The sequence below is a fragment of the Tiliqua scincoides genome, chromosome 2 (assembly GCF_035046505.1).
Source record: "Tiliqua scincoides isolate rTilSci1 chromosome 2, rTilSci1.hap2, whole genome shotgun sequence".
Lineage (NCBI taxonomy): Eukaryota > Metazoa > Chordata > Lepidosauria > Squamata > Scincidae > Tiliqua > Tiliqua scincoides.
In genome coordinates, this window is record NC_089822.1 from 131968429 (window position 1) to 131991909 (window position 23481).

Here is a 23481-nt window from a genome sequence, read left to right on the forward strand (position 1 = left end):
TCAGCCATGAAGCTTCCTGGGTTACCTTGGACCAGTCACTATCTCTTAGCATCACATAACTCACAGGGTTGTTGTGAGGACAGAAGAAGAAGAGGAACCATGTACAGCACCCTGATCTCCTTGGAGGTAGTGTAGTATAAAAATGTGAAAAATAAAAATAAATTTGTAATTTGAACCCAAAGCAAATTATTGCTGACAAATTATTTGTTGCTAAGTTTCTCTTCATTTCAATTCATGTGTTCTAAATCAGCTATAGCCTTACACGACTTGTTGTGTGCAAGAATTAGTGACCATAGAAGGGGATGTGCAGTAAAAGAAACATTTGTTCACTACTAAATGGCCGAGATGTGTCTCTGCCTCCACATATTGGCTCCCTACCTGGAGGACTGCTTTTGTGCACTGATCAAGGCATCAGGATTTTTAGCTGTGAAGAAATGCTTCTTTATAAATAAATCATTAAACTGATGTTCCAGTTGTGAAGAATTCCAGAAATACTTTGAGAAGCCACTGTCTTAACAGCAGACTAGTGAATATACTATGGTTTGACTTGGTTTTTTGTAGGAAGGAAACACCCCCACTGCATGTTGTGGGGAGGGGAGGGTTGGACTTCCTGGGAACAGTATTTGAAATGAATGAACGAATGAATGAATGAATGAATGAATGAATGAATGAATTCTTTACATTCCACCAAACACCAACGCCTACTCAGAAATACTCAAAACCCAACGCGGGAGCCACCAGTGCTCACAACCCAATTTTTGGTTGGTCACAAAACTGACAGGGCAGGTTAAACTATTTGCACCAAAGGTTAAAGAACCTGCTACTTGGGAGAAGCACTGCTGCCCAATCACCATTATAGCCACAGAGGCTTGAGAGGCTGGTAAAGTGACATTTTTTTCTAGGTGGGTCTTGATGCTAAAACATTTGGGAACCACCACTGCACTATCTGATCTAACTTTTGGAGGAGTAATGTGTTTTGTATGCAGCTGTAATCAAGCATTAATGCACAAACTTTTAATGTGGACAATTCCATGTTTGATCCCTGGCATCTCTGACAGGATTTTGAGTTAGAGGGCCTTTGAAAACCACAGACAGTCAGAGTAGACAATACCGGGTCTGATAGACTAAAGGTCAATTCAGTCTAGCCAGCTTGATATATCTTCTGTGCTTTGCTGTCCTCCTACGAAGGTGAAATATCTCAGAGCAGGTGAGCCAATTTTAATCGCAATTCAAACATTAGAAACCTAATAAGATTAAGGGTGTGACAACCCCTGATGCCCAACAAAACAGAGGAAGCTCTGCCTTCAGGTTTTCATATTAGCAGTTTGTTGTGCGTGAGGAATGCGTACAGTAGGGACGTGTGGTGTGGGGGTGGCAGGTGAGGCAGAACTGCCCTGTTGTTGTCCGTGGAGAAGCACCACAGCTGCCCTGCCTGCTTACACCTGAGGAGGCTCTCCTTACACCCGAGAAGGCCCTTCTTATACCCAAGGAGGCTCTCCTTACACCTGCTTTCTTGGGTGTAAGGAGAGCCTCCTCAGGTGTAAGCAGGCAGGGTGACTGTGGTGCTTTCCCATGGACTACGATGGGGTGGTTCTGTCTCACCTGCCACCCCTGCACTGCACGTCCCTGGTGTACAGTGCAAATGCTAGGGCACGTACACCATGTCTCTGCTGTGTCTCTTCCAGGCCTTGCTCCTCTTCAGTTGTGGGAAACACAAAGTCATTTCCATGACTGAGGCTGCAGCCTGATAAGCATGTCCCTAGGAATAAACCTTATCAGACTCAATGGAATGTACTTACTCCCAAATGGACATGCAGAAGATTGCATTGTAAGCCTTACTCAAGTCAATGCAGGTTTTGACTGGAACAGTAAAGGACAGGTTTGACTGTGGTAGACCCTCTTCAAATCTCTACCCAGCTATGCACTTCATGGTGTTAGGTTCGCCATTTGGGGATGGGCCATAGCTCAGTGGCAGAACACATGTAGGAAGGGCCCAGGTTCAAATGTTGGCTTATCTGATTAAGGTTGGGAAAGATCCACATCTGACACCCTGAAGATCTGGTGCCACCAGATAACTGAGACCTAGATGGACCAATAGTGGCAGCTTTGTGTGCTCTTCCACCCTTATGTGCGCTTCCACCCTCTTCCACCTTCACGGGTTATGGAAAGGTGAACCTGTCTCATGATTTGTATATCTCTCCTTTCTTCCCAAGAGTTCAGGGTAGCATAGCTAGGCTACCCTGAACTCTTGGGAAGAAAGGAGAGATATACAAATATAACACATAAACGACACATTTGGGGCATTTGGTGGGTTCTGGAGCATTTAGTGGGCCATTGTGAGATAAAGGAAGCTGGACTAGATGGCCCTATAGCCTGATCCAGCAGGGCTGTTCTTATGTTCTTATGACACCACAGTGTGTGTTGCATTTTCTCATGCACGTTTATTGGTTGTAATACAGAAAAAGCCAAGGAAACAAGCAATGAAGAAGGCAGATATGTAATGTCTTTTACCAAAGAAGCCCAGGTGCTTCATCATTTCAGTCCCTTCAAATCCCTTTAAACAATGTTGTAGGTCATACTAACTTCATCAACCCTGATCTAACTCAGCGCATTTAATAACAACAACAACAACAACAACAACAACAACAGGTATTTATATACCGCCTTTCTTGGTCTTTATTCAAGACTTTATTCAAGGCGGTTTACATAGGCAGGCTTTTATTTAAATCCCTTATTAAATAGGGATTTTTACAATTTGAAAGAAGGTTCTTTCTTTCAAGAACCACTACATTCAGGTGTTTCATTCTGATCTGGCTTCACATTCTGGCCTCCATCCTCCCACGCTCAGAGCAGATGGAATAGCTCGGCTTCAGCTTGTCAGCTGCTTCAAGGTCGCATGGTGCAGGTGGCCTTGAACTGGCGACCTTGTGGATGTTATCTTCAGGCAGACGGAGGCTCTACCCTCTAGACCAGACCTCCTGCCCTCCTGCCCTCCTGCATTTGCCACAACGACAGACGTGCACACATAACCTGGTAAAAGAATCTAGAATTCCACTAATCAGCTGTTCGGAGGAGAAGGTGAGAATGGGAAATTCTCCATGAGGAGTATGACAAGCTCTGAAATAGGAGGAGGGGAACACCAAAACACAAGAGGAAGAGGATGTATCTGGCAGGCCACCATGAGATACAGGAAGTTGGACTAGGTGGGCCTTTGGCCTGATTCAGCACTGCTCTTCTTATGAGGCGGCAGCAGGCTTCACGATCTGGCTGCTGCCCCTCCTCCTTTGGAGGTGCTCATTGAGCCTCCAAAGGAGGAAGCGGGGGATGGCAGCCAGATAAGGAAGCTGATGAAACATGAGGAGGAGGAGGCTGGTGCTGCGGCATCAGTGCTGTTGCTTCTCCTGCTACCACATCTTGGCTGGGCCTCACATGACAACCCCTTCTGGCTTGGTACTCGGGTTGGACTGCTCCCACCTTTCCCCACTTGCTATGCCACTGCCATCATTCCACTATCTAGGCACAGTGAATGCACAGTGAGACATTACTGAAACTTTTTCCAGTGGGAAAGAAATATTTCCTCAAAAAACCTGATTCCCCCCATCCCACAATTTATTAGAGCCACCATGTTCTCTGACTATTGCCAATTCTGCATCATTATCCCTCCACCCACTTTTTCTGTCCCTGTCCTTGATCAATCACATGGGCTTGTCCCACAGCCCCCAATGGGGCCCATATAGTGAATGGGATTAAATCATAATGCTATATATTCAATCAGATTGGCAACTGATGACAACACTGATGTCAGGCAAGAGTGAGAGCAGTGCTTCCTGGATTAGCCACCCAATCAGGGATCATGCGGTGAATGAGAGAACATAAAAATGCCATGTAGCCATTGAGATTTTGAATAGATGATGATGTCACTCAGAAGTGAAGTCTGAGGAGGGCAAGAGCAAGGAAAGAAGGACCATTGAAATGAATTAACTAATATTTTGGCAGAGTGCCAAAAATTGTTGGAAAGGGGAGGTTTGGTGACACTGCTGTACCAGCTGTAACAAATATCACAATTTGATACGCAAACTTCCCAAATATAATGCAAAATGCATTTTAGAATAACATATTTAGGGCCCAATCCTATCCAATTTTCCAGCCCTGGTGCAACTACAATGCATCCCCATGGTAAGGGAACAAATGTTCCCATACCTTAAGGAGGCCTCTGTGACTGCTGCCCCACTATAAGATACAGTGCATGCCCCATTAGCACAGTTGCACCAGCACTGGAAAATTGGATAGGATTGGGCCCTAAGCCTCTTTGTGTGATTCTTTTGGTTGATTGATTTCAGATTCACAGACCGTATAAAAACAGCTACAACAAGAAGCTTGTCTTTCTGACAATGTTTTTTTCTAGTTTTCATCTCCTGCTACCATAAAAAAAAATCCATAGAAAATCTACTTCTCAATCCCAACCTTTAGGAGTTTGTATCACCACTGATACATACTTACTTTAATCAAGAGATATGGTTTACTTAACATGTACAAGGTCCATTCAGTTGCAATCAAGGAAATAAAAAACAAAATCAAACTTTTCTAAGCTTAATGCTTGCTGTAGCTGACACAGGGAGGCATTTATGCTTACTTGGTTACAGGAGATTCACAGCAAAAGCAGTGGTCCCTGGGTTACTGACACCGACATCCCTCTCAGCAGCCTTGTCAGAAGGTGCTGCATGGGATTTAGTGACCCTAACTTTAAAACCGAAGACTTTTGCAGTGCTTTTCACAGGAAAAACTTATCTGGGAATTAGTCAAGGGCCCAAAGTGACTCTGAAAGATAAAACAGCACTCCTAGGAATATAAGAAGAGCCCTGTTGGATCAGGCCAAAGGCCCATCTAGTCCAGCTTCCTGTATCACACAGTGACTTACCAGATGCCTCAGGGAGTACACAATACAACAAAAGACCTGCATCCTGGTGCCCTCCCTTGCATTTGGCCTTCTAAGGTAGTCTGCTTCTAAAACCAGGAGGTTGCACATACCCATCATGGCTTGTAACCTGCGATGGATGTTTCCTCCAGAAATTTGTCCGATCCCCTTTTAAAGACATCTAGGCCAGACACCAACACCACATCCTGTGGCAAGGAACTCCACAGGTCAAGCAAACACTGGGTAAATAAATACTTTCTTTTCTAACCCTCCAAACACTCAATTTTAGTGAATGTCCCCTGCTTCTGGTGTTGTGTGACAGGGAAAAGAACATCCCTCTATCTACTCTGTTCATCCGCTGCACAATTTTGTACATCTCAATCATGTCCCCCCTCAGGCACCTTTTTTTCTAGACCAGGGGTCTCCACACTTTTTGGCCAGAGGGCCGCATCAAATGTCTGGCACGGTTTTGAGGGCCATAAAAAAATTTAAAATATAAAATTTATATAAATAAATTAGAGATGGAACTTAGATGTGTGAATAAATGAATGAATGGGCTCATTCATTCAATTTCTCTGGCCCTTAGAACACCCTCCAGATGCAACCAGAGCATTATTCCAGTCATGTTTAGCAAAGTGGGCCGGGGGCTTTCAGGGGACAAGAGGCTGGCCATGGGCCAGATAGAGGCTTGCCACGGGCTGCATCTGGCCCCCGGGCCGGGGTTTGGAGACCCCTGTTCTAGACTGAAGAGCCCCAAACGCTGCAGCCTTTCCTCATAAGGGAGGGGCCCCAAACCAGTAATCATTTTGGTCATTCCCTTCTGCACCTTTTCCAGATCCTGGATGATGCTGATGGCTCTCCCCTATACAAAGCAGAAGGCAGGCAAGCTCTTGATGTAATAGGACAACACATTTGTGGGATGATCTGTCGGTATTTGGAATTAATCAGAAATCAGTAGCTGGGAAGGTGGTAGCTACATGAAACTTAGCCCTTTAGTAATGAAGGCAAATAAATCCACATAGGCACAAACCTAACAAGAGGATTATGTTTAACTCAGACAACTTACGACAATATATGCTTAACACAACATGACAGAAATCTAATTAATTTGCGTGTATATGCCCTCTGGTGTGATAAATTCTGTTCCTCCAGAGCTTGAGTTGTATCTACATATTCAGCACACTGCTCTTCTGTGTAGCCAGTGGGAAACTTTCATTCATTTAAATGAAACTGCAGTTTCACCCAAAAGGATGTTAGTGTGTTGTCTAGAGTTAAGCAACATATAAGCCAGGAGAAGATGAAAGAGGTGCAGTACATAAATCTCTGTCTGACCATAATGAGATGTCTGTGGTTTATACTATTTCCATAATTTGTTTAGATCACCTAGGAGGCAAATCTTAGATAGCTGGTTGCTATGCATGTCAGTCAAGTTAATTCAGTTTGAGACATTGAGGCATTGAACGCTTCTGAAAAAAGTATATGATGATTTGTCCTGCCCATTTTTGAGGGGCGAAATCCCCTGAACTGGATCTCCACATGATCAGGAGATCGTCCAGAGGGGCCAGTGGAGGCACACTGTATGCTGCATGGTGGAGACTCACCCTTTCCTCCCTTTTACAGCACTGCCCCCTCCAGCTGAGTACATGAATCAAGTCTCATGGTGCACACTTATGCATTTCTACTTAGATTTAAATCTTCTGTAAGAAGTAAATCACTGAGTTCAATGGAATGGACTCTCTGCAAAGTGCATATAGGATTTAAGCCTTACATCACAAGCCTATGCACTTCTACTCAGAAGTAAGCCCTACTGAGAACACTGGGATTTCCTCCCAGGTAAGGGCTGCAGCTTCAGAGTCACTTTGCCCCTTACAAAGAAGCAGCAATACAGGATTACACAATTGGCTAGGGCGGCCGCCTGTCATATCAGTAGTTTAGGTAGGGCATCTGGCACTTGGGGTTAATAAACTTTTAACACCCCCCCCCCCCCCATTCAGCAAACTTCTTGCTTGTTTGGTGGTAGTGCCCTAAAGCACAGATTTAGGTTAGTGAGACTCTGCTAATAGCAGGAGAGAGGTTGAAGTATGATGCTGGACAGTTGTTTGAAATCACATCCTGAGAATACATCACATCAAAGGGAGTGAAAATGCTTTGCAGGTTGAACACCCTTCATCAGAAAATCTGAAACATTTAAGCGCCAACATGACACCACAAGTGGAAAGTTCCACACTTGACCTCAAGTAATGGGCTGAAATCAAAACACAGGCTCACAGCAGACAGTATATTCAGAATCCATAAGGGGAAAAAAAGACCCTCCTAGCCCCCTTCAGCTGCGATATATCTTTTCTGAGGACACCCAGATTTCCCCATGCAAGCACGCCCACAAAGGGTAATAAAATGTCTTGTGCACAGGCCAGTCGTGCCAATAGCAGGTTCCCCACAATGTCCCACATGGGACCAAGACCTATAAGTATTACTCACTGTGGTTTGTTTTGCTTATTCTCTGCTCTGTTATGTAAATATATCATCGAAAATGTGATGTGAAAGAAAGAAAGAAAGAAAGAAAGAAAGAAAGAAAGAAAGAAAGAAAGAAAGAAAGAAAGAAAGAAAGAAAGAAAAGGCCTGCAGATACCAGCTATAGGTAACAGTGATAAGAAAAAGAGGAAGCATATTTGTTTATGGCACAGAAAGTCAAGCTGTTGGAGAAACTGGACAGCAGTGTGTGAAATCTCTTATAGAAGAATATGGTGATGATTCAATATACACAAACTTTGTTTCATGCACAAAATGATTTAAAAATATTGTATAAAATCAAGTTCAAGCTGTGTGTATATGAAACATAGATGAATTGTGTGTTTAGACTCGGGTGTCCCATCCCCAAGTTATCTTATTATGTTTATGCAAATATATTTCCAAATCTGAAAAAAATCCAAAATCTAAAACACAACTGGTCCGGAGCATTTTGGATAAGAGATGCTCAACCTTTATTTAAATGCAGCTAAGATTATTTGGACTTGTCATTGGAATGCAGGATCTTCTCCTATAAAGCACAGAAGAAGAGCCCTACTAGATTGGGCCCAAGGTTCAGTAGCCTCTTTCCCATGGTGGCTGACGAGATTCCACTGGGGAGCCCACAAGCATGCTCTTCTCCTGCCTTTGCAGCCCTGCAACTGGTATTCAGAATATACAGCCTCTGAACCTGGAGGCAGCACACAGCCATGTATGCTATTGGTAGGAGAAAACGGCTTTATTTTTCGATAGATTTCAAGTCTTTTCCTAAGTTAGAAGTGCAGAAAGCTGTGTTATGTGTTTTTACTCAAAATTTACATTATAATTATAATCACTCTAAAAGTGTACTAGGTAGGTGATATAGGTGGTATGGAGTCAGCAGATGCAGCCACAGTCATTTCCCATGCAACCTCCCAATTAAATAATAAATAAAAACCAAATAAAATGGTTTTTTCCACAGATTTTGAGGGTGAAGTGTTTTGGGACAAGTCGCCATAAGCTGAAGTTGCCCTAAGCTGGCGCAGTTTTGCGATGACCCAGGACAAGAGTGACCGGCACATAGATATACACTGGCCTCCGCAGGCCATCCTGGGCCCTGCAGAGCCTGTGGAGGGGTAGGTGCGTGCAGGCCTTTCCAGGTCAGTGTGGGCCTCTGGGGAGGGCAGGGAGAGGGCAGAATGGAGGCGTTCTGGGGTGAGGGAGGGCAGGCGGCTGGCAGGACCATGGGTGGGCTGTGGTTGAGTGGTGGTGGGGCCAGGATCCGGGCCGCTTGGGTCGAGGTGGCACAAATCCAAGTAGCCCCATTGGGGCTGCTGCGGCATTACCTGGAGTAAGGGGAATGATTTTCCCTTGCCCTGGACTGAGCTGCTGGCAGCCCCAACCCTGCTCTGGATGCAGCACAGGCCAATTGGCCTGCCTGCTCCAGGGCAGGTTAGGACTGGGCTGCCCATTTCATTATCAATGTTTTCATGCCCCTCTAGCTATTGGTCATCACCATATCTTGTAGCAGCGAATTCCATACATTACCTCTGCATTGTGTAAAGTACTTCCTTTCGATCACCCTAAATCTCTCACTGGTCAGTTTCATTAGATGTCTGTTTTTGTTTTTTGTTTTAATTTTAAATTAAAAAGTCCAAACAGTGCAGCATTTCCTCATAAGGAAGATATTCCCAGCCTCCTGATTATTCTGGGTGTCCTCTTCTACACCTTTCCCAGCTCTGTGACATCCTCTATGATATCCTCTTTCAGACGTAGTGACCAGAAGTGCACACAGTTTTCCAAAAGTGGCTGCACCGTGTGCTTCTAGAAGGACACAATGATATTAGCAGTTTTATTTTAAATTAATGCTCCAGTGATTCCCCTGCATGGAATTTGTTGATTTTACCTAGCTGCCTCACAAATAACTCAATCCTACCTAAATCCCCACGTGGTGATGTTGAGGTGGTGCTGGTGTGGCTTCTACTGCATCCTGTGGGGTTTTTTTGGCTGCTGGATATCTCTCTGGGGCAGAAAGCCCCAGCAGCCGCACTCTAGATTTGGAGTGCGATGCTGCTGCTGAATCCACCCCCATCAGATCTGATCTGCCTACCCAGTGAACTCCCCATTCCACCTTTCCCCGCCCCACTCAATCCTTCCCTTTCCTAACCCCCTGTGTAATCTTACTTCTGCTGGTGGGTCTCTGTTGATCCTCTGGCCCATGTGGGAAGGCTCTGGCCTTCCCACTGGTGACCTAGCTGCTTGTGCTGCTGCAAAGCGCTTTATGGCGCTTTTGCAGCAGCAGTGGAACAAATGTGCCATCAGTACTTCCTTAAGAATTGGACCAAAAGTCTCCCACAAAAAACCGAATGGCGATGGAAAGTCTCGAACATAGCTTATATGGGCAAATTTATGGGATTTGGTGTAACACAGATATACAAAGTCTGAACATTGACATTTTCTAACAAGTAACATTATTTTATTACAGCAGAATGGAAATGCGAGATTGGGTCTTTATATGTTGTTCTTACATTTATGCATTAGAAAATAATTATATTGATTTAAGGAAAATTGAGGGTAACAGAGAGAATTCTCAGCAGTCACATAAAACTGTAATTTCCAAGGTCCATAGCTGTGTTTGGCATGGGAAGCTGTGAAAGTTACAACACAACCCTATACATGTCTACTCTAAAGCAGGTCACACTGTACAGTAGGCCTTACTCCCAGGAAGGTATACAAAGGATTGCAGCCTTAGACCCTGTTTAGCCTTGCAGGATATCACAGCTTGATTCTTAGGGTTCATTCAAACAGATCTATCAATTACTCAAGATGACATATGCTGACTCAATTACTCTCAGCAGAATTGGCTGATGCTCTTGAAAAGCATTGTAACGTGATAATAATTCTGTGGGTTATTACACTGTCCTGTTTCTGCTATTTACGTATCAGCTATTACTTGCTGTTTTAGTTGTAGAGGCATATATGAATACTATCATTATTATTAACAGTATTTATATACCACTTTTCAACAGAAAGTTCAATAAGCAGTTTACAGAGAAAAACAATTAATAGGCATATAAGAATTCATGCTTTGACTCTCCAGATATTAAAATGCAATGACATGGCACTGGCAGGCTTTATTTTGGCAGTAGCTTAGCTCATGTGATTAGTGCTAACCTGAAATTGTCCCCCAACTTTGCCATCTTGTATGCAGGCTGCAGAGTTGGGGGGGGGGGGTTTCAGCTTTTTGTAGGGAGATGCAAACAGGGGCAGGTGTATAGATGGTGGCAATCCAACTCACTGTTGTTGGTAGATGCCATTTTTCTTTCAAAGCAAGTTCAACTTTGGACCAAGATGAGGAAAGGAATCATTGCTTTCCTGCTTCTGTCCTCGCCCTGATTTGGCTTCACTCTGTGGCACATTACCACAGAGTGACATTACCTCTCTGGTGTTGTCTCCACATTGGTATCTTGAGAAAAAGTAGGAATTGCAGTGAAGAAAAATGACTCATCAGGGAACATGACCATAAGAACTGTGCAAAATATGAGTAAGAGATCTGAACTTTCATCAACCCTTTTGACCTTCTCCACCCTTGCAAATCCCATTTTAAGCAGAAGCATAAGAACAGCCCTGCTGGATCAGGCCATGGGCCCATCTAGTCCAGCTTCCTGTATCTCACAGTGGCATTTCATCAAAGAATTTTAGGCTCTGCTCCATGTGTGAATGAATAGAAAAATGAATGAATAGAAAAAAAGTCTGTCCTAATGTGCACAGTTGCCTATACCCAATCCCCTGGTCATGACTCTGGTTACATGCTGCTTCTCATCCTGAGTTGCATCTGCCAATCCTACCAGCGATACCGAAATTCCTTATCTGTGTTTGGTGCCCGCTTCCACGCCAGGCTATTTTTTCACACTGTGGACTGTGCAAGATGTGTTCACCACAGCTGAAAGAGAATGGGACATCAGTGACTGATTCTGATAGCATTTTGTGGCTATCAGAGGAAGATAGTTCAGTGAAAGAAATATTGCAGGCGGTAAAAGAAAGGAAGAGGAATCCTCAGGTTACTTACCCACACTCACGGGCATTCCTGTACAGATTCTGTGAGAAAAGAAACGCAAGACAGGTTGGTTATTTCATCAGTCACTTGCCCCATTACAGCTGCAGTTTTTGCTCTAAGGTTATTGGTGATGAAATACTGTTTGGGTGGATATGAATTTCCAGATTCTTTCTGGAGTTCTCAAGGTGCACACAGTTTAACATATAATTCAATGGGAATTCTACTTCTTACTTAGCAACAGCATTTTTTGCTTTACAGCTCAACTTTATTCTGATGCCTCCAATTGGGTGAAATACTCTATTGCCCTAACTAAGCCATTGGTGTCCTGAAAGAGGGCTTCCTCTTTCCTTTCCTCTCCCCCACACACCAACGAGATTCAAAGAGCAAAAGATCTAGCAAAAGCCATTTTTGCTGTTGTCTCTCTACTCATCTCAAGCAAGGGGGCAGAGACAGCTGCCCTTCAAAGCTAATAAAGAAGGGGTGGGCCACTCTGTTGAAGGAGGGCCCCACCAGGAAACAGTCTAAGCAGGGCACCATCTGTCCTGTTCTGAGGACTCAGTCTCATGGACATCAGATGATATACATCAGTTTTGTGACCTTTTATTTGAAAACCATGTAGAATATTTGCAACTCATGGAACAAAATCCAAAAAGATACTTGGCTTATTCTATTGGAAAGCACTCCTGGATAAGGAAACCCATGTGGGTTTTGCACATAAATGTGCTGTTATTCTGTTGGAAATGCTCGTTTACCAGTGGATTTCTGCACATCTGGTGTGGGCCCCAGTGTTCAAGTGGCACTGAGAGAGGAGCATCCACACTGCTCCAGGGGGACAGTAACTGAGAAAGGGAAAGGTGAGTTTGAGCTACACTAGTGAGTTAGCCCTGTATTTGATAGAGAGGAACATGTTGAGAGGGCAGCAACCCTTTCTTGGCTGGAAAATTAGCAAACAGAACAGTGAAACATATTTAGGTAGTTGACTTTGAGATCCATGTGTAAATATGATGTTTGACTGACCCGTAAAAAACTTTCTGTATCACAAGATGCCATATATCATATTCACCTGTTTTCTTCTCCCTCTAGTAGCTTCTTGTATGTCGCAATCTCAATATCAAGGGCCAATTTCGTGTTCATTACGTCATGGTAATCCCGCAAGAGGGAAGCCAATTTATCTTTGGCATTCTGCAGGCTATTCTGAAGCTCCAGATGCTTAGCCCGGGCATCTCTCAGGGCACAGTCGCCACGTTGTTCAGTGTCGCCAATAGCGGTTTGCAGTGAAGCAACCTGTGAAACAAGGAATGACATTTCCCAATGTAATGCTAGTCTGAGAAGCCTTGTGAGGGGCTTTCAAGCTGGGGAGGGGGGAATAGGATATGGTGTGCGCAGCGGCCGCTGATCCCTCCCGGCTCTACTCAGCCCTTCCCCACCCTCCCTCTGCCCTGTTCCCATTCCACCCTCCCCCCACCCCTGCGCTGCCCAGCAAGAGTTTACCTGCTCTGTCGGTGGCTCCATTTGGCTTAGGCCTTCCTGCTGGTGCTCCTTACTCAAAGGGTGTCACGGAGCACTTTACAGTGCTTTTACAGTTGCTGCACCAGCATAAGCCCCGGTTAGGATTGTGCCATTGAAGTCAGATACTGTACTAAACCCAGTCTAACTCAAGCCAGGGAACACAAAAATTTCCGTACCTTCTTCCTTTCACTGTCCACTTGGCACCGCATTATCTGGACCACCCGGGTCAACTCTGTAATCTCACCGTTGTTTTTTTTCAGGTTCTCATGGTACTGGAACTGTTTGTTCTGAAGATCCTCAATCTAATGTCCAAATAGAAGAAGACCAGTATGACAGTGCCAGCTCCACCTGATCGGCCAGAGAAACTCTGTCTTTTGAAGGCCATCACACACGCACACCCCTTGAGCAAGACTCCTGCTCAAGAACAGGGAATCACCTCCCACAAAGCCCCTGTGAACACTGATGATATTTTAGCCAAGGCATATGAAGGCTTCATTTCCACAAACTACACATGGACTTTTTATAAATGAGCTGGATGAGGGGATAGAAGGAATGCTTATCACATTTTACAGATGGGTCTGATCCTGTGCAACGCATACTGGCCCATCACTAGCACACACTGTCACAAACGTGCCGTAAAGCAAGCTTGCGGCAGTCAACGCTGGCACAGCACAGAAGCAGGGCTTGGCGTGAGTGTGCACTGGACCAGTGCTGATCCGAGGCTGGCCGGCTGCTACCCAGTGCCCTGTGTGAGCGCCAGAAGGCAGAATGGTAAGTTGGGGTAGGGAGGGAAGCGTTCCAGGGTGGGGGGAAGGCAGGGGGGAAGGCATGACAGGGCTGGAGGAGGGCAGGAGCTGAGGCCCAACATGGGACTATTTTAATCTGCACTGGCTAAATAATGGAGTAGCCCCATTGCAGTACTTCTTACCTTACCCAGAGGAAGGGAACGAGGAGGGAGGGGATGAGGACAGATGTGGAGGCTGATGTCCATAGGATGCAGCAGCAGCCATTTCAGTGCCACTGCAGCCTTGGGCACTGGGCAGCTCAGGATTGAGCTGCCTGCTGGGGATAGCTAGCACCTTGGAGGACCAAATGGAGATCCAAAATAACAGGCTTGATCATTGGGCCCATACCAACAAGATGATGTTCAACTGAGACAAATGCACTGGCGAATGCAATTTTTAAAAAAATTCCTTTTAAAAAAATAAAACCTTGATGATTTGGTAAACCATATAACCTTTTTCATACCTGGGTCTGATAAAAAAGATTCACTTCTTCCTTGCTCCTTTGTGCAATGCTCTGATACCAGGTTTCAACGTGCTGAATGAGGGCATCCATGTCCAGATCTCTGCTGTTGTCCATGTTGACAACCACTGATGTGTCATACAGTTTACAATCCAATATAGCAATTTCCTGCAGGTGGCAACAGAGTTTTGAGTGAGATCTTAATGCACAACAATAGAACTTACGTTAGGCCATATTAAGTTGTTCCAAGGTGAAAGACCACTTTGCTTATTGCATATCACGGTTGTGAACATTATTGCCAATTTACGGTCGGCATTAAGTGTGCCCTTTTCATGAGACAATCTCACAAAATCTTGACCTTCCACCCCCAATTGAATGTGTGCATAGTTAATGGTAGGCTTTGCAAATGTTTTGTAATGTTAGAGCCTATTCATTCAGGAGCCTGAGTCATAATACAACTCCCTCAGGAATGGTTTGCCCAGCCCCTTGATTCACAAGACGCAGGTCAGCGCAGCTGGCACCTGATTGGCACAATTAGGGCTAGTTAGGGCAGAGCTAGTGCAGCATCATGAACTCTGAGCTCTGCTCCCACTAGTTCAAGTCTGGGTGGCATCATGCCCCATCCCACCCACCTGTGGGATAACCTGGTCACTTGTGGCATCTGAATAGGATTTTTTGTTGTTGTTGGCCTGCATGGGGAATTTTTTTGCTGACCCTGGCTGCCCCCAAAGTGTGGTATTTAGCCAGGGTGATCATGACAGCCAGGTATAGTACAGGGCAGGATTAGGGATGCTGTGTGCCCCTGAGGTAAGTAGAAGAAGAAAACCAGAACTCATCTCAAGAGGCTGCCTGTCCTGGGGATGCAGGCTGGCAACACCTCCAACTTGAATGGTGAAGTTTGCCTCATAGGATGTCAGGCTTGGGATAGGAGGTGGATAACCTGACTGCCTTGACTCCCTTTCCAGGAGCTGGCATGGAAAAGCTGGGGTTGCTGGGAAGTAGCCTCAGATTGGAGCCAGAGTGATGGCACCCAAAAAAGAGAAGCTCCTCTAGGGGTCAGAACCCACACTGAAAGGGGGGAGGAGCATTGGTGGATCTGCTCTGAACCTGTGACGGGTGAAATTGATGGACACCTAACCATTCTAAAAGGGCACTGGCACAGATCCAAGATCATAATTATACACAAGAGTTAGTTATAATCAAATTCCAATGGAATCAATAAAATCGTGGCACTGTGTGTCACTGGCTGAGAGGCAGGCACCCAATAGCTGGCAATGGAAATTATGCAATGTGGCACTTTACGTTGGACGCATATCCTTAAATGTATTTAGGGCTGAGGTGTACCACCAGATTTGCTAAAGTTGCACCATTGAATGAATACATCTGTATGGAGGAAGAAGAATTTTAGGCGCTCTCCCTTCTGACAGGTAATGGGTCAAACCTCTCACAACTTTGTTCACATTGGAATTACGGTGAGAAGAGCTACTTTTCACATTGCAACTGAAGGACACAGGATGGCATACAGACCTCTGCAAAGAAGTTTCTCAAGAATTCTATATTTTCTTTCAACAGCTCCCGCTTCAGCTCCAGTTCCTTCTGACATTTATATGCATTGTCCACTTGCTGGGGAAAAAATGTAGAGATGAAATGTGTCTCTAATTTCAAAGTCAAAGATAAGAGTGATAGAGATAGGACTGCCAAACTTGGGCTGCAATCCTAACCAAACTTGCCTGAGAGTAAGCTCCATTGAACAAAATAGGACTTACTTCTGAGTAGACCTGGTTAGGCTTGTGTCCTTGGGAAGTTAAAAATGTGCTTATGAGCCTGAGCCTTCATGCAGAACATATCTAGGACACTGCTCCCTACCAACTACACCCTGTTCCTATTCAAGTTTAATATTTTAAGCTGTTGATATTTTATGGCTGTGTAGATCTAACATTTCCCAAGGATTCAGACCTAACTTGCGAGTTCAAGCTGGGACTTGGCTCGGAGCTATGTGGCCGTGCTGCTGACAAGGACCACTGTCTCTCAGGGCCTCTTCACACATTCTAGGGTTTTCTGGACATTCATCCAATTTTTTACATGTACATCTAAAAATTCAACAAGTAAATGTGCCAAATGTGCGCATCATTGGGTACACTTATCAGAGTTCTCGAATTGACTGTGCAATTCCATGTTAAGCGTACACTTTGCAGCAAACCCAGATTTATTTTTGTGCAAGGTGTGAAACAGCCCTCAGTCGCTTCTACCTATGTAAACAGAACTTGTCTAGGTAATTTTCCTCTTTTCCTTCCTTTTCATTGATATGTATATTTTATTATGCATCTCATCTAGATCACTCACCTGCTTCAGTAAGACAAAGTCATTCTCTTTATGTGTCCGTCTGTTGAGTTCATCTTCATATCTTGCAGGTTTTTAAAAACAAAGGAGAAAGGGAGGGGAGAGTCAGTATCTCAACACCCCAAGCAAGCATAGAATACATAATGTACTGTATACAGAACTACATTATCACATTTGTCCAAAATCATTGCTCTGAGGCAGGGGTGCCCAAACCCCGGCCCGGGGGCCACATGTGGCCCTTGAGGCCTCTCAATGCAGCCCTCAGGGAGCCCACATTCTCTAATGAGACTCTGGCCCTCCAGATATTTGTTGGAGCCTGCACTGGCCCGACACAACTGCTCTCGGCATGAGTGTGACTGTTTGACCTCTCACGTGAGCTGTGGGATGAGGGCTCCTTCCACTGCTTCTTGTTTCACGTCTGTGATGCAGTAGCAGCAGCAAAGGAAAGGCCAGCCTTGCTTTGTGCAAGGTCTTTTATAGGCCTTGATCTATTGCAAGACCTTCATTCATTCATATAAGTTCATCTTTAATATATTCATTTATGTAAACTTATGTAAATTTATTCAAATTTTAAATGTAAATTAATTCTTTTTTTCCCCTGCCCCCGACACAGTGTCAGAGAGATGATATGGCCCTCCTGCCAAAAACTTTGGACACCCCTGCTCTGAGGGAACAGAATGCGTGCATAAGAAATCTTCAAGCATCATTATATTGAGAAAAAACAAATCATTTTGAACAGAGGAACAACAAGGTTAGGAAAGGGAGGTTGCTTAGTTCTGGGGCAGCCATCTATCAGTTCTAGATCCTTCACCCTCACCCTCAATTTATGTTCTCCTTGCAGGGCTCGTGACATGTTTCTGAAGGTAAGCATGCACTTGAATTCCCAAGGGGAGAGAAACTGCTGGGAAACCATTTTTAATGGCTGGCATGGAAAGGGTTATGCACCCCCCCCCCCTCCACAAACTCACTGCTGCTCCTTCTCTCAAAATTGCCTCCTTCTGAAGCAGCTTTTCCCTTTAAGAAAGGAACTGGCCACCAAGTCTTCATTACACACCATTTCCTGTAACCTGTTATTAGGATCTGACAGCACTGTTTGTCCCAGAAACAGTGGTAAGCAGAGAAGTCCCAACAGGAAACAGCCCTACTGAAATCACATCCTTACATAAACCTGCTCTACCTCCAAGCTCCTTCCGGCAAATGTGTGGCCTTTTCTAAGGCTTTACTGCATTTCCTATTGACTGATCAAATTTCAAGGAAAATGTTGTTAGAACATCATTAAAATGCTAGGACAAAAGTCTTAAAGGTCTAACAAAACTTATTTGTTAACAGTGAGCTTGGTACTACTAATATACTCAGTTCTTTCACAAAACTAGACTTTTAGGGATTTCCAGGGAAAAGTGTGTGTGTGCTGCAGAGATGGAATGCTGAAGCCCCAATAACTAAACAGGTTAAAACCTCCCTTAGGATATTGCCTCTAGTCAGAATGAGACCTGATGGCAGACGGTATAACTTTTCTTTTATAGGTTTGTTTCATCATATATTGCCAGCCGTGTGCATGGCACTTTGCATTGCATTGCATTCTCCCCCTTTTCCTAGCAGTGTCTCAGGGCCCAATCCTATCCAACTTCCTCACACCCATGCAGTCATGCTAACGGGTGTGCGCTGCATTTTTGCAATGGTGGAGCAGTCAAGGAGACCTCCTCAAGGTAAGGGAACATTTGTTCTCTTACTTCGGGGCTGCATTGGCACTGGAAAATTGGATAGGATTGGGCCTTGAGTCGGGGTGTCAAACATATGTCCCGCTGGCTGGATGTGGCCCACTGATCCTCTTCACGGGGCCCACAGAGTTCCAGGGCTGCCGCTGCCCCCTCCGAAGGCCTGAAAACGTCACTTCCAAGTTTTCAGGAAAACTGGAAGTGACGTTTTAAGGTCTTATAAAGCCTTCTGAGACCTGGGAAGCTCTCCCTGGGTCTCAGAAGGCCTTAAAATATCATTTCTGGGTTTTCAGAAAAACAGGAAATGATGTTTTAAGGCCTTCTGAGGCCTCAGAACATCATTGTGAGGGCCAGGGATGTGGCGCACAACAAGAGCCCAGCTCCAGTCGCATTTGGAGAGGGCGGGGGTGGGCTTGGATCTCCAGATCTTAGACCACCAGCCCTGAATGCCATGAATCCAATGTGGTCCCTGGGATCAAGTGAGTTTGACACCCCCTAGTCTAAATGATTTTTTAAAAATGGTGAAGTGATGTCATTTAACTGTGAGTTTCCCCACCACTCAAGCAGCAACAGCACAGGGGAGAAAGTGATGCTTGCAGCAAGATGACATCCCTTCACTAGACATGATGGGACACAGAGGAGGAGGTCCTTTGGTACTGTAGCTGCTTTACATTGTTTTTGGCTGTTTTTATTGATGCTGGTTGATTCAGTGCTCATTGTTTTACAGCCCAACCCTAACCTACTGTCCAGTTCTGATCCTGCTACAGTGTAACCCTGAGGCAAGGGAACAAACATTCCCTTAGCTTGAGGAGGACTTTTGGGACTGTCTCCCCATTGCAAGATGCAGTGTGCACCCTTCTGGCATGGCTGCATAGTCGCTGGAAAGTTAGTTAGGATGGGGCTGATGGGGCTGTTAATGTTGTAGTGTTCCCATAAATTTTATTGTTGGGTTTATTCTTGGTATTGGGGAAATGGTTGGTTGGCAACCTTCAGTTTCGAAAGACTATGGTATAAGCCTACAGCACCCGGTATTCCCAGGCGGTCTCCCATCCAAGTACTAACCAGGCCTGACCCTGCTTAGCTTCCAAGATCAGACGAGCTTGGGCATGTGCAGGGTAACAGTTGCTGCAGTATTGGGGAACAGCTTTGATTACACTGGAAAAGCACCAGGGATAGAAATAAATTGATTGAATAAATTAACAAATGAGGGTCTCCCTCATGCCATATGATTCCCCAACTGCAAAGGTTGGCTGTGAAAATGGAGCACTTCATTGTAGACTTACTTGCACCTGTTCTCCTCGATCAGGTTCTGCATGACCTTGTGTTGGCTTTCTCGCTTGTTCTTTTCGCACAAGAGGCAATCCAGCTTTCTTCTCAGGCTGGAGGTGTAATTTTCACAGAGAGGCTTGAGGTCTTTCTTCACAGTGGGAACCGCCTGCTTTTGCAGCAGCTCCCATTTGGTGCGCAGCATTTGGTTCTGCTGTTCCAGGGAGCAAACCTGTAATCCGGCAAGTAAAGAAAGATGGTACGATGCTATTGAGCCACCTCTAGTCTTTAGACATTGGATGAATGCTGGAGTGGTTAGGTTAAGGGGAATGTGCAAGTCTTGGCCAACGCTAAGGTATGTGGCCTTTGGGGTGAGATGGAGCAAATTCGACTCATCCCAGACTTCTGAGGGCTGATAGAGGTGTGCAAGGCAAGGCAAAAACAAAAGACAAAAACCACAACTTTCAGGTTGTTATTCTATTTTTCTTGTTAAAACTTCATTCATGTACGTAGTTATTCATTCATTAAACTGGCATCGGCCTCATGACATCCATTTTCATTCATTCTGTTCGTGTTCATATGCCATTGCTTTCGTTGGAAGACCTATCAAAGGCAGTGCCCTCAGGAGAGATGTCTCCTAGGCATAGGGAGCCAACTTTGGACAGCCAGAGAACCTGATGTCCTGCAGTTCCTGCCTTTTTTGTGCCTCCTTCTGGAACCCCTCTAATGGAAAGTATATGCTCCCCCAACTGAGAACTTTGTTGACCTAAGATAGTAATAACAGAGGCAGCTGCGGATTGGGATCCTTCATATATGTCAATTTCTCACATGGAAGATCACAGATGTATGATCCCATCTGAGAAGAGTGTGCTTTTCCCCTTAAGGGTATGCATGCACACACACACACTAGGGCTGCAAGCCTATGCACACTTTCCTGGGAGTAATCGCCATTGGACACAATGGGACTGACTTCTGAGTAGACATGGATTGCATTGTGCTGTAAAACTACATCTATTTCAGTGGCTCCCAAACTTTTTCAACTTGTGGCTCCCTTGACCTACTTGGCCATTGGCCGCGGTTCCCCATTAGGCTCCCATGGCATAGGGTGGCAGGGTTTTCACATGGATTCCACAGCCCCTGGCTGGTTTCCTTGGCTCCCATGGCCAGTGTGACCAGATACAATGGAGGACAGAGTTAAACCTTTAACCATTGTACAGAAGAGGGAATTTTGCCAGGTGCAGCTCAACATGGAATGGTTTAAAAAGCTGCACTCTGTCCTCTACTGTATTTGGTCACCCTGGCCATGGTTCACAGTTTGGGAACCACTGGTCTATTTAGTTTGAAGGTCAGTGGGATGTTGCTTTAAATGCACACATTCATCACTTGAATACAGGTGTTCAGTCTCAGTGCTATCATTGTGAGAAGCAGTAAATTTTTTAAATGAAAAGTGCCTGATTTCAAACTTTAATATATGTTTTTGCCTTGCACCACAAGCCCTGTCCTAATACTTCATTTTATACATGCTGAGAGGCATTCCCCTCTATCTTTAGAGCTAAAGATAGACACCCTAATCTTTATTATGCTTTCACACATTCTAGGGCAAAAGAGTGGCATTAAAAAGGGGCCTGGTGAATTTAGGCATAAATTAGGCCATTGAAATTAGACCATTGAAACTCCCCAAGATTGTTTGTTTTCCACATTTTTATACTGCCCTTTCTCCAAGGGACTCAGGGTGCTGTATATGGTTCCTTCCCCCCTATTCCTACCATGTGAGGTAGGAGAGAGAGAGGCTGAGAGATAACGACTGACCTAAGGTAATCAGGAAGCTTCAGGGCTGAGCAGGGATTTCAATCTGGATCTTCCAGGTCAAAGTCCAATTTCAGGGGTTAATTTGCATGTTATTTTTGATCTGCCTATCTCCTTTATTTTCTTATGAATGATCTACTGACGTGAGAAGGGTCATGTGTGAGCAAGAATATCACAAAGGGCAGCTGCAGTATTCTCTGTGATCAGGGAGGCTCCAGGATGTATCTGATAGTTCAAGAGACACCATCCAGTAGAAAATGAGGACTGATTCACACATCCCTGCTCACCAACTGATGATCTGAAGTATTTTTTGGTCTCATTTTTATCTGACCACTCCTCCCAAGAACTCAAGGAGGCTCACATACCTCCATCATTCTCACAACAGCCCTGTGAAATTGATTTGGCAGAGAATAATAACTAGATAAAATCAGTGCCTTAGTAATACTCTTCTGAAAAAGAGGCAAGCATTAGAAGCCCCAGATCGCTCTCCATCAATATAGAAGACTTCCCAACTTGCGCATATGTCCCCAGTGGACTGGGGCATCATGCAAGCTTCTTGGTTCCCTGTTGTCAAAGGTTTTATACACCTCTCCATTGATTTCAGTGGAGAGCTTGGGAGTCAAATTCAAATTGGCTCAAATATAAACTGAACTTTACCTCAATTGGCGGGGGGGGGGGGACTTGGCTTATTTCTGAGCAAATCCAATGCATGCCAGGAGGATCTCACTCATCTCTAATGGTCACTGGCTCAGGGTCTCCCAGAAACCATCAAACCTGAGCACAGGTTTAAACATGGATCTCCCTGGTCTTAATCCAGCATGATAAACATAGCATCCCACAAACTCTCAGTGTAATAACCAGGCCATCACAGACTGACATCATACCACAAAGACAAGACTTTCCTATCTCCTGACCTCAAGACACAACACGTTTAGCTGAATCAATTCACACACTCATACTTTTTAAAAGAATTGAAAATTAAACTACAAAAATATGTTATGATTTGTACATTTATCCATGCCAGCCAGCAACTCTACAGTAATCCCATGTTTCATAGCTGTGAAATCCATATATTAATTGAATTCCATATATGCTGAAATTCATTTTCAATAATAGATTGCACAGGAAGATGACAACATGAATGAGAATCCTAACTCTACCTTGAATTCCTGCATGTTCAGCCACATGTGAGGCTACCCTCTTTTTGGCATCAGAATGAAGAAGAAATAAAGAATGCAATCATCTCACCTTGTTGATAAAGCATGCAAACTGATTGTTGAGGGCCTTCAGCTGCTCCTTCTCATGTGTTTTTACCTGTTGGTCATGTGGGTCAACCCCCAGATAGAGAGGTTCTAAGAGTTGCTTGTTAATGCTAATCTCACGGATCCCTTGGCTTCTACAGCTGGCAGCATAATTGGTGCCAAAGCATAAATCACCTGCAAGGATGCTGTGGCCCACAACACATCCCCCGTCCATATCACCGTCTCCATAGTTTCTGTTCTGGTGGCCTACACAATAGGAAATCCGGTGTCCTCCGCCAAAGTTATGGAAGCTTCTGCTGCTGGTGTTGACCCCTTGAACCTCACATGGGATCACAATAGGTTGACAGACGGATGGCTCGCTGATTCTGACTCCACCACTGCCACCAAAAGCAGACACAGAAGTGAAACATCTTCTGTTAGAAGAACTGAAGAAGTGTTGGTTCATTGTGTCTCGGCTGGAGAAGCGATAACAGAAGGGGACCCACGAGGAGAGCAGTGGAAGGAAGGAAGGCCTTTGATGAAAGACCTGGAGCTACTACTCCTTATATGCTCTAGACGAGACAGCCTGGCACTCTCATCTTCGTAATTTAGGATATTACTGGGTTTGCCTTGCCTGGCAGCAAGACATTGACCTCCACAGCATGAAGAATGAAGTAAATAGTACTAGACGGGGTTCAGGAGCAATTTAGCACAGGAAACAGCATTGAATGTGCTTTTGGAAAATTAATTCAAAGATGTTTTTGATTAGCCAGTTTTTTCCCTATCATCGTTATTGGCAAGATACTGAGGAAATTCTTGGGAGCAAAGATTTTTCTGTAAGAATTCTCTTTACTTTGGTTTCGTATGCCAGTTTGTTATATTTTCCTCTCTCACACTGTCCTT

The 23481-nt window shown here is 44.7% G+C and overlaps 1 protein-coding gene and 1 pseudogene across 1 annotated transcript; both read right to left on the reverse strand.

Annotated features, from left to right (window-relative positions):
- Nucleotides 1-11460: 11460 nt before the first annotated feature.
- Nucleotides 11461-22813, reverse strand: LOC136638796 (keratin, type II cytoskeletal 5-like). Its single transcript, XM_066612825.1, has 8 exons — nt 22586-22813; nt 19549-19763; nt 16554-16614; nt 15738-15833; nt 14214-14378; nt 13142-13267; nt 12520-12740; nt 11461-11497 (listed from the first exon to the last, which is right to left on the reverse strand). Exons 1-8 carry the CDS (start codon nt 22811-22813, stop codon nt 11461-11463), a joined length of 1149 nt encoding a protein of 382 aa, XP_066468922.1.
- Nucleotides 19279-19398, reverse strand: LOC136643237 (5S ribosomal RNA; annotated as a pseudogene).
- Nucleotides 22814-23481: the final 668 nt, after the last annotated feature.